The 11,695-nt window shown below is 42.7% G+C and overlaps 1 protein-coding gene and 1 long non-coding RNA gene across 2 annotated transcripts in view; one reads left to right on the forward strand and one right to left on the reverse strand.

Moving 5' to 3' along the window:
- The window catches only part of LOC121139751, a 48,094-nt gene extending 46,033 nt beyond the window's left edge, over positions 1-2,061 (reverse strand). Inside the window, exon 1 of the long non-coding RNA XR_005876665.1 lies at positions 1,941-2,061. This is a non-coding gene — a long non-coding RNA (uncharacterized LOC121139751). The remainder of the gene's footprint in view (positions 1-1,940) is intronic.
- On the forward strand, positions 1,972-11,320 carry LOC101830303 (C-type lectin domain family 2 member D11). Its single transcript, XM_013126022.3, has 5 exons — positions 1,972-2,101; positions 6,328-6,459; positions 7,877-8,055; positions 8,636-8,742; positions 9,656-11,320. Exons 1-5 carry the CDS (start codon positions 2,026-2,028, stop codon positions 9,798-9,800), a joined length of 639 nt encoding a protein of 212 aa, XP_012981476.1. The 5' UTR covers positions 1,972-2,025; the 3' UTR covers positions 9,801-11,320.
- The last annotated feature ends 375 nt before the right edge of the window (positions 11,321-11,695 follow it).

The following is an 11,695-nucleotide window of genomic DNA, read 5'->3' on the forward strand; positions in this document are numbered from 1 at the left end:
TAAGATGTTATAGACTTATAATTTTATAACAATTATTTATTGATTCTTTGGGAATTTCATTTCTTGTACCCAGTCACCTCCCTGTCCCCCCAGACCACTGCAGCATCCCTCCCGAAAGGACACCTCCCCCAAATGCATTGGAAATAAATAAATAAAAGAAGACAAAGAACTGAAAAATCCCCTTGCTCCTTGTCTTTCCCCATCTCTCCAGCACCTCTCCATTCCTCCTAGGGGCAATGGAGCTGCCGTGTGTCTCACATTTCCAATCGGTCCCATCTGAAAATGGTCATTGCAGTGAGTCATTGCCTGTGGCACACCATCATCACTGGACCCTCCCCAAAACACCTTCTGGACATCCTGCTGTTTCTCTGAGTCATGGAGATCCTGAGGCTATCTTTCCACAGGGCCAGTCCCTTCACAAAATGCGGTGGATCACAGATGGAGTAGATGTTAGGTACCCCAAACCCAAGGCCCAGGATGTGAGTCTGGGTGGTAGCTGAGCTGATCAGTCTGGGCCGGTGGGACCCCCTCCCCACCTCAGGTGAGGGGCAGAGCAAGTTCTTCTATGCCCACACCATCAGGGCCAGCTCTCCCACACCCTTGATGAGTGTGGGGGCCAGCTCGCTCATGAGGACCCAGGCCAGCTCTCCTACTATAGTGTCCAGCAATGTGTAAGGCCAGCTATCCTAAGGCCAGTGAAGGGAGGGGCCAGCTCAGCATGGCCCTTAGATTTCAACTTGTGTGGGCCCTATGACCCACTGTGGTGACATGGACCACAGACATCAGCAGACACTCCAGCAGCAGCAGGACCACAAACCCAGACATGGCCCTTGATAGCAGCTCAAGCTCAGATGTCACCACTGCCCCAGTGGCAGCACAGGCCACTCAGGGGAGCATGGATCCTGTGGCAGCTTGGTCCTCAGATGCCAATGGGGCACCTGCATTCTAAACCCAAGCTCTTCAAGCCTGCAGTTCCAGCTCTTACCTCAGCAGGCACCTGCAATCATAGACAGTCACACCCACAGACATAAAATTAAATATAATACATCTTAGAAAACCTCCAACTCTGCTTCATTAACTATCCCAACCCTGAACTTTCTTTTTTTTTTTTTTCCGGCATCAAAGCTATGAACTATGGCTTGGCCTAAGACAAAGATGCCTGAAAAATCTAGAGCAGTGATTTTTCAAACTGTGGGTTGGGACCCATTTGCGGGGGTTGAACGACCAATTCATGGGGATCGCACACCAGATAACCTGCATATCAATATTTACATTCTGATTCATAACAGTGGCAAAATTACAGTTGTGAAGCAGCAATGAAATAATTGTGTGGTTGGGGGTCACCACAGCGTGAGGAACTGTATTAAAGGGGCTCAGTGTTAGGAAGGTTGAGAACCACTGCTCTAGAGGCATTTCTTGGACTGATGATGGTGACAGTGGGAGCTACCTTTCTGTCCCCACACCACTGACAAAAACACTTCCATATTGGAACGTGGTAAAGGAGACAGCCTGAATCCACGGTCCTGGGTCATGTTCACTAATAACTCCAGAATTAACGAACTCTTACTCCCGGAGAGGTGAGAAGTGTGTCCACTGACTGTGGACACTGCAGGTCTCCAGCTCTCTCCTCTCTGACTCATCTCCTAGAGATTCAGTCTCTGGACCCTTAGCACATAGAATCCTTTGACCTGGCCCCCTGGTATCTTCTTCTTGGTTTTTTTTTTTTTTTTTTGGTTTTGTTTTGTTTTTTTGAGACAGGGTTTCCTGGTACCCCTTCTTAAGAGTTAAAATTTTAGCAACATAGGACTTTCCTATCCAGAAGATCAGTGCTTGGTTGGCATATGGTAGTCAGGGCTGTAGGAGTAGAGTAGGAGGAGGAAGCTGAACAGCTGAATCCAACCGCCCAACTGGGACAACGTACTCAGGACCGCCCAACTTACACGACGACGAGCGAGCAGTTAATCGTTCTCTCAGCTTTTCGGTTTCTATCCTCCTGTAGCTGAACTGCAGAGTCTGCACTCCGAGATGAGTGCTGCCGAGCCTGCAGAAACTTTTGTGAGCATACTTGGTACAACACCCCGCCTGCAGGAGGGCGAGATGGGTATGTATTTAATACATATTCGAGCCAAACTACAAGAGCAGAAAGAGAGGTGCTGGCCAGGGACGGGAACACAGGGAGAGCAGAGCTGAAACTCAAGCTTGTGAGCCTGTCACAGTGGGACTCTGCAGAACCGGAGAATGCAGACAGGAGTTTAGCTACATTAGTTAGTCTATTGGAGCATATGATACTTGAATAGTTCCCACCTGAGTCACGGCATTTTTTTTACCTTTGTACTTAGCTTGCTAGTTCACTCTTTAGCCAGGGATCTGGTAAGTTACTTACACTCTGGAGAATTACACCAAGTCCCTGATTGCTCTACACTTCCCAGGCAAAGGCAAATTGAAACAACAGCTTTGCAATGTGCATAGTGACAGAAGTTGCCCGGGAAGCTGGGGCTTTTGTTTTGCAGATTCACGGTAATGAAAAAAGGAATGTAAGAAGGTGGCCTGGGGTGGGAGGCTTACTCCACCCAGAACCAAATTCTTTGCATTTTGGAGCTCATAGTAAATTGTGGAAAAGAACATAATGGGGTTTTCTACTTTAGTCTTCAGGAAGAAAGCAAAATTGTTTCTTGTGTTTTGAAAATGTCTGTTTCATTATATTTCATTCTTTTATCTTCTTTTCCCTTCCCTGTCCCTTCACCTTAATTTTTTTTCATTTAGGGAAAGATACTGGATTTTGAGAAAACAAGACTGATATTTACCAAAATACAAAATTCATGACAAAAATATTGATGCTTATTATTTAAGTATTCTCCTAACTGAAATTTGTTATTATTATTATTATCTATTGATGCTGCTGCTTCTGCCTTCTGCTGATTGTTGATTCTTTGAGAAAGTCTGGTACTAGATCCCAACAAGACTGATATTTACCAAAATACAAAATTCATGACAAAATTATTGATGCTTATTATTTAAGTATTCTCCTAACTGAAATTTGTTATTATTATTGTTATCTATTGATGCTGCTGCTTCTGCCTTCTGCTGATTGTTGATTCTTTGAGAAAGTCTGGTACTAGATCCCGAGCTGGCCAAAACTCCAGCTCCCTTTGACCCAGCAGTGTTGACATTTGAAACCAAACACTTACCCAATGGGAAGCTGTTGTGTGTGTAACTGGGACTTTTTGAAACTCCACCCTTTTGAAACCATAACTACCCTAACTGGTTCTGTGAGTGAAGCAGGTTTTTTTTTTTTTTTTTTTTTTTTTTGTAGTTTTTCAAGACAAGGTTTCTCTGGTGGTCCTGGACCTCACTCTGTAGATCAGGCTAGTCTCAGACTCAGAAATCTGACTGTCTACCTCTGCCTCCTGAGTGCTGGGATTAAAGGCTTGAGCCACCACCACCTGGCTTTTTTTTTTTTCTTTTTTTTTAATAAAGCTAAAAACCAGATCAGCAATATTTTATGTTGTGGAGGTTCTTTCTAGCCTGGCCCCACCCCCCTTCTCAGCCCCAAATAAACACAGACTTGTATTAATTATTAAACTGTTAGCTGATGGCTAGGGCTCTCTATTGGTTAGCTCTGTCCTAATTATGAACCCATTTCTATTAATCTACATATTTCCATGTGATCTTCTCTTACCGGAGAACACGCGTTCTATCCTCCCAGTCCCTCCAAGGCATCTCTCTTTTGGCGGCTCCCCTCTGCCTACCTTTCCCAGAATTCTCCCTGTCTCCTCGCCCCGCCTGTCTTCCTGTCTCTATTCGCCAGTGATTATTCATCAACGAATAAGAGAAACGTGTATACAGAAGGACATCCCCCATCAGTCTCCTTTCTTTCTTTCTTTCTTTCTTTCTTTCTTTCTTTCTTTCTTTCTTTCTTTCTTTTTTTGAGAGGCCATTTCTAATATTGCTTCCTAATAAGGATACAAAAACTATGTTCCGACTGTGCTGTGGGAGGCATGTGAATCTAGAAGGAGATACATGTGTATGCGGTATGAGAAAGGCGGGAGAAGAAAATGGCCTCTTATGTATCAAAACGAAACAGACAGTATGGGACATCATACCGCTGTAACCACAGAGGATTATCAGCAGATCTTGCTGTTAATAACATAAGAAATGTTTGGTGTAGAATCCTGTCGGAACCTGGGTTATTAGATGCTTAAGTCTCTTCTAGAAGACATATCAGGTATTGTTTTTAACACAAACTGAAACTCTCCATCTTGGTTCTTTTTCTTTTCTTTTTTTTTAACTGACATTTTACACTAAACACAAACTTTTATTGTTTCATTAAAGTCATATTAGAAACTCCCTCAGCTATTTTCAGGAACAGTACACATCATTGTGAACTCTGTCCTACTGTACCTTTGATACCAGAACTGACAACCTCTTTATAGCAAACATTGACTCCTTCTTCTCTACTCTCCCAAGTCCAGTAAGTGATATTTGTACCCGAGTGTGTATTGAACACTGTTTACAATAACCAGCACATAGAACACACCTGCATTTTGAATTAAATAAGTAGGGAAAATTGTGATCCAATTTAAGAGAGGATGATATGGCATCTTTTGTGACAACATGGGTAGACCTGAGTGACAATGTTCAGTAAAATCAGTTAGGCATTGAAAGCTTAACACTGCTCATCAGTTAGAGGGATTAGTTAGGAGTATGTATTATTTATTCAGACCACTTATAAAAGTGGGCTTTTATAATTAAACTCAATTGAAGTGTTCCATTTTCTATCATGTAGATAAGGATTTTGGTATTATATCTGAGACATTTTTATTCAAGACTAGTTCATAGAGATTTTTCTTTTTCTGTTTTCCTCAGACAGTTTTATAGTCCTAGGCTTCGTGCTTGGGTAACGTTTTACAGGAGGCAGGAGATGTGAGCTTTTAGCATGTGGATACAGATTGTCTCAGCATCTTGTGTAGAGAAGCTAGGTGAGGGTTGCATGCAGAAAGAAGCCAGAGTGGAACAGTGTGCAGCGGGAGCCATGGCCAGGTGCCTAGGATGATGGCCTGCAGCGACCTCATCGCCCCAGATACGTCCAACTCTGTTAAATACAACTCAGGCAACTCAGGCCCCAACTGGCTTGTTCACAAGTTGTTTTATTATTGTTTTTGTCTGTTCTTTTAGTTTATGTGTCTACACTTTTGCCTGAACCATATTTATGCCTTTGTTTCTGTCACTCTGTGATTAGATGGCACCGTTTCTACAAATATGGCCTCTTTTTTCTAAATTGCTGAGCTAGACTAATTCTTTTGCATTTTCATGCAATTTGAAAGTTATCTTGAAGCCAGGTTTAGTTCCTAGCATCCTCAAGGCTACTCACAACTGTCTGTAACTCCAGTTCCCAGGGATTCAACACCCCCTACTGGTTTTCTTGTGAATCAGACATGTACAGCATGTGCAGACATATACGCAGGCAAATCAATAAAAGTAAATGTAAAAAGGATGAAATCACCTTGACGATTTCCTTGAAATGCTCTATATCCATTAATGTGTTGGGAAGAGTTCCTCCTATTCCTAACTTGTTGAGAGTTTTTGCTGATTTGAACTAATATTAACTTTTTTACACGATTTTGGTAAGCTTGTTAAAATGCTCCCATATTTCTCCCATTAATTATATCAACGTGTTCTATTACAGTTATGTGTGTGTTTATTAATTTATTTACTTACTAGGTTTTTTGAAACTGACCCTTATGTATTTCAGGTTGGTCTCAAACTTCCTATGTAGTCAAGGCTGGCTTTGTACCTGTGACCCTCCAGCTTCTGCCAGTCTAGTACTGAAAATACAGAAGTGTGCCAATGTGTCTGTCTTGTTGACTGGAGCAGGAGTTACACAGGCTGTCATGAGTTGCCCCATATGGGAGCTGGGAGCCAAGCCTGGGTCCTTTAGAAGAGCAACAACTGTTCTTAACCTCTTAGTGTCTTGCTGATCCATGCCATACCCAACGCCAACAATGTTTCCTTCAGTCCTAACCAGTCTATTCTTATGGAACTAAATCTATGGGGTTTTGTGTGTGTGTGTGTGTGTGTGTGTTCTGATCGTCACTTTTTCTGTTTTTTGCTCCTTTATTGACTCTTAGTTCAGTAATTGGAAGACTCCATGGCGACAGTGCTGTTTCCCTTTCTGTGGGCCATAGACATCATTTATAGACCAGGAACTTCTGTGAAGAGCGTTTGCAATGGGGGAGTGCGAGCCAAATCTACAGATGATTCTGGGCAAAGTTATCTTTTTCCTTAAAAGGTTCTTGAGGTTGATATTCTCATATTTATATTTTCCAGGTAAAAAGTTCCAAGGAAAATGTCTAAGATTCGTCTGCACTGAGTCTCCTGTTAAGCTTTACTGCTGCTATGCAGTGATCATGGCTCTCACTGTAGCTGTGATTGTACTTTCTGTTGCTTTGTCATTGCCAGGTAAGTAACTCTTTCTCCAAATTCTGCAGAATTCTGTCCACATTTACGTTGTCAGTTATGCCTATATACTTATACTGTGAGGAAGGACTCTAGGAAGGACTCTAGAGAAAACACACCAGAAACTCCTGTTTTCTGGGAACTTAGGGTCTATCAGGAAGGTGCAGTGAAGAGACAGCACAGGCTGTGGTGTGCACAGGACTCCAGGCTCAGCATCACTGGGAAGATGGCATTCATCGACCTCCAGATACAGATGCAGAAGACATATGTCTACCTGGGAGAACAATTCAAGGCAGAGAAGAAGAAGAGGGAAACTCAAAGGAGGAACCTCAAGAAAGTGTGAGGACAGAGAAGAGTAATATGGCCAGGAAGATACAGCACCCCCCCCCCGGCCATTATCCATAATTTTAATTACCTTGTTCAACTGTATTTTGAAAGTATTCAATGAAAGGTTTTTGAGATGATCAATTTTAGTACCACATTGTTGAGAATTGCATAATGAAAGTCTTGTACCTTTGCCATCTGTGGGGTGTAATTTTTCCTCCTGGGCCTATTGGCCTCCAGGTTGAGAGGGGAAAGATGCAGAGGGTTGACAGAAAGCTTTGTATGTAGCCCATGAGCATGGATGAAGGGAGGCCTCCAGGAGACAGACTTCGATGAATCAGCTCAACTTTATTCCAGAGAATAAGGAATATATAGGACTGGGCTGCTGGGGGCAAACCCTAATTTGTATTAAGTAGCACAATCCTATCACAAGACTTGGTATGTGGCAGTAGGTTCCTATAGCAGAGCTTCTAGCACAAGTCTTCTTAGCAGGGATCTGTATCAAGGTCAAGCTAGAGATCAGGCATCTGGTTTTAGAGACAGGTATCTGGTGTAAAGACAGCTTTCAGATAAGGTTAGTCCTCCATGCCAGGGACATCCTCCAGATAAGGGTGGGTAGAGAGCAGGAAGCTTTGATAGGGAGGGAGGGAGTACCAACGTGTCAAGTTTAGACAGAAAGCTGCTAGGCTATGGCAGACTGTGGCCTCTAATCCGCCAGCAATATATTTCAACATATGAACTATCCCTTAGTGCAACGTGTCCACACTGTATGCACTACCTTCCCGATAGTCTTCACTGTCAAAGTAGGTGTCATACAGAGTGATTGTTGCTCTAGCAACCCCTGCTGTAGGGAGCAATCATAAGGCACAAAAAATGATGATATTACAGAAATTCACTTCCTGGGAGCCCTATTGTCAGTGAGAACCCCACAGAGATTGGGGCACAGGCCAGAGCTGGGATGCCTGTAAATAAAAGCCCATCATGCTAGGGAGAGGATTTCTATAGATCAGTTAGGAAAACTACAGTCAAATTCACAGCTGAACTCAGTAGAGTATGCCAGTGCTTGTTATAATTCATCGTGTTGTTCTAATTTTAGCAAGAAGCCCAGAACAGACCTCAATGAAAAATACCTATGCTTATTGCCCGAGAAACTGGATTGGATTTGGTAGTAGATGTTTTTATTTTTCTGAAAACACAAATAACTGGACAACCAGCCAGACCTTCTGCAAAGAACAAGAAGCCCAACTAGTTCATTTTGACAGCTGGGAGGATCTGGTAAGAAAGGATCAGGACTTGGTTTTTTGTTTGCTCTGGTTGCTTTGTACTGCCTTGAGACAGGGAGGTAAAAATTGAAGCATGAGGAAGGATCCCACCCCACACAGATGGAGACATGGGGAACGTGCAAGTGTGTTCCATTTGCTGATGGTAACACTTCTGGTTGGAACCCTGAGACATTCAAGAAACATTCTCTCATGTAGTGCTCATAGTCAATCTGGAAGGTCAGATCAGCCATTTTATTGAGATACTTGGTGGTCATGAGCAATTTTCTCTAAGCTAGCCCATGTTGCATCCTGAAGGTGACACCTATTAATAACAGTGTGGGGAGGTTTAACCAGGAACTATCCCAGCAAAGACGGATATGTCATTAAACTCAGTACTTTAATACCAAATGTGGTACTTAAGAATTGTAGATGTCAACTGTGTCTACTGATAACTGAGAGCTATTATGGCTCCAAAGTCTGTGTCCCTGGTTTATACCCTCCTATCATCTAATGAGGAAGGTGTGGGGTAGGGACACTCAAGGGTCATCTGAAACAGAGAAACACATATGTTCACTTTCCGTGTTCTACGACAGAACTTCCTGAGGAGATACAAAGGGACTTCTGACTACTGGATCGGCCTGAAGAGAGAGTCATCAGAGCACCCTTGGATGTGGACAGACAACACTGAATACAACAACTTGTATGTTTTCAAACCACTTTTCCTTCTTATATTTTTGGTTGTTAGCCTAGTCTTTAATGGCTGAGCTATTGTGATCCTTCTATTGTGATCATTTGTTGGGAAGTGTGTGAGTTGTATCTCTAAGAGAAGAATGGCTGTGTCATGTGAACCCAGCTGTGCTGCCTCAGAGGTACACTGGTCATCATTTTTAAAAGCTTTACTTAGTGTGATTCTACTCAAAACCTTCGCTGGGATGATGGCATCTGAGGTAGCTATTGTCTTCTCCAATTTAAACGTTTTGGTTGTTGATAAATGCCTTGTGTGGAATGTAGACAAACCTCAGACGGGCAGTTAGGGCTCTGAAACTTCAGGAAGCCACTGCAGAAGTGCACGCCTGAGACTCATCAGTCCACTGTTTGCATGGCTCCTCCGGTTCACAGAAGCAGATTCCAAGGGCACTGGAAACCTCTAAAGTCTTGTAATCAGCACCCAAAACAGTTCTTGGATGTGAGCATAACTGTTTTGAATGGAGTCCTTATACTGGAATGTTAAATCACTGGCCCCATCTTGTCGATCATTAAAGTCTTTTTAACAATTTACTGAGAAGTGAGTTCCCCATATGTTAAATGCTTCAAAACAGAACTGAAAAATCACCGTCAGTGAGGCCTCCCATGGCTGTAGTTCATTTGAGCATGGCAGCAAGCACCAGTCAAATGCTCTGTGCACACATTACAGGGATCAATGTGGATGAATGACAAAGATGACGTTCAAACGTAAAAGGCAGCAGTTTCAAAACTAATGCAAATGATTGCTCGTGCACTCTGCCTTCCTTTGATTCCTATTACAAGTAAGCAGAGGAGACAGGCAAGGTTTCAGTGCTGGTGCCAGTGCAGTTCTGGGCTCTGCAGACTTACTGTTTTTGGTTTATTTTCAGGACTCACATCCAAGGAGTGGGAGACTATGCCTACCTGAATAAGAATGGCATCAGCAGCGCCAGAGTCTATGCAGACAGGAGATGGATCTGCAGCAAGCCCAGCAACTATACACTTCAGTGCCAAATTCCTCTCTCTTCTTTTTAGTCTTTGCCAAGAAATGCTTTGTAACCTGGTATCTACAGTTGCTGCTCTATCCCCTATCTTGATAGATATCAAAAGGAACTGTGAATATTTGTGTTGACATCACAAATGAAAACCATCTCGGAGAACTGCACATACAGGGGTTTAGAAGAACATGGATGAGTCTAAAACAGGTGTTAACACTCATACCTTAAACCTGCAGTACAATTAATGTTAGTGAACCCCACTTTTATGATATGAAGTTCTTGTGCGGACAGTCCTCCTTTTGAGTTTATGAAATTACAAAAACGAGTTCCTCAAAGTTCACTTGCCCTTGGACTTCAGTAATGAAAAGCAGAGGGCAGTGGTGGCATAAGTCTTTAATCCCAGCACTCAGGAGACAGAGGCAGGTAGATCTCTGTTAGTTCAAGTTCAGTTCAGTCCACAAAGTGACCCAGAGACAGCTTGTTTCAGAAAAAAAAAAAAAGAAAGATAGAAAGAGTGAAAAGAAAGAAAAGCAGAATGACTGGTGTGGTGACACACACCTGTAATCCCAGCTACTTCAGGGTTGAAACAGGGCGGTCACAGGTTCAAAGCTAAGGACTGAAAGTATGGGCATGATTTAATAATGATAGATGACCATTTGCACCATCCCATAATTTGGGAAAACACACTACACATTCTTTTTTTTTTTTGTTTTGTTTTTCAAGACAGGGTTTCTCTGTATTCTTTTAGAGGCTGTCCTGGAACTTGCTCTGTAGAACAGGCTGGCCTCGAACTTACAGAAATCTGCCTGCCTCTGCCTCCCGAGTGCTGGGTTTAAAGGCCTTCACCACCAACCCCCCCCAACTACACATTCTTTTCAAAATTCATTCCAACATATAGAAGAATTTAAAAAGTATTTAAAATGAAGATTTACTTTATACTCTGCATTGTAAAACATTAGTGACATTGTCAAAATGTTTCTCTACTTTAGTTTTCAACTATATTCTTCTGCTCTAAGTACATCTTTTAAACAAATTTTAGTTCCACCATTTGATTGGATCTATTTCACTCAAATTGCAGTTAGTTAAGTTTCTCTTAACTAACTTCAATACTTAATCTATCAGTAGTATGTATACTATTGAGCCCTAAAATCAAAGTATTTAAAATCTTCATAGAGTAGCTACATTGTACTGATGAGTCCCAAAAAGGATGAAATACCAGGTTACAAAGCATCTCTTGGCCTCTTCATCTCTTCCTCTCCCTCTTGTTCTGTTCAAAAATACTTTTATGTCTAGTTATTTTATGTCCATTGCTTGCAAATATGTATATATGCACACACCCTCTGTGTTGGCAGAGATCAGAAAGCATCAGCTCCCTGGAACTGGAATTACAGACTGATGTGAGTGGCCATGCAGGTTCTGAGAATGGAACCCAGGTCTTCTGCAAGAACAAGCGCTCTTCACTGCTGAGCCATCTCTCTAGCCTTCAAAGTCTTCTGCCTCCATGTTTCTTGTATTGACACTTCTTGGCTTTGTGAAAGTAGTGTGTATCTCCAGTCATTTTTGTAAGGCATTTGTTTGTTGGTTTTTGAGACAGGGTTTCATTTTGAAGCCCTGGCTGTCTTGGAACTCATTCTATAGACCAGGCTGGCCTCAAACTCCTAGAGATCTGTCTGCTTCTGCCTCCAGAGTGCTGGGACTAAAGGTGTGTGCCATTACTGCCATGTTTCTGCTCTATTTCTGTTCAGAAAGGTGGGGAACCTCTGGCAGTGGAACCAGTATTTATCCCTAGTGCATGAATGGGCTTTGGGAGTCCATTCCCTATGGATGGATATTGTCTCCACCTAGATACACAGGGGAAGGCCTGACCCTCCCTGGGGAATGGGTAGGGGGGTGGGATGGGGGTTGCTGGGGGCATGGGAGGATGGGAGGGAG

This window comes from Mesocricetus auratus, unplaced genomic scaffold, assembly GCF_017639785.1.
Source record: "Mesocricetus auratus isolate SY011 unplaced genomic scaffold, BCM_Maur_2.0 Super-Scaffold_100001, whole genome shotgun sequence".
NCBI classification, from domain to species: Eukaryota; Metazoa; Chordata; class Mammalia; order Rodentia; family Cricetidae; genus Mesocricetus; species Mesocricetus auratus.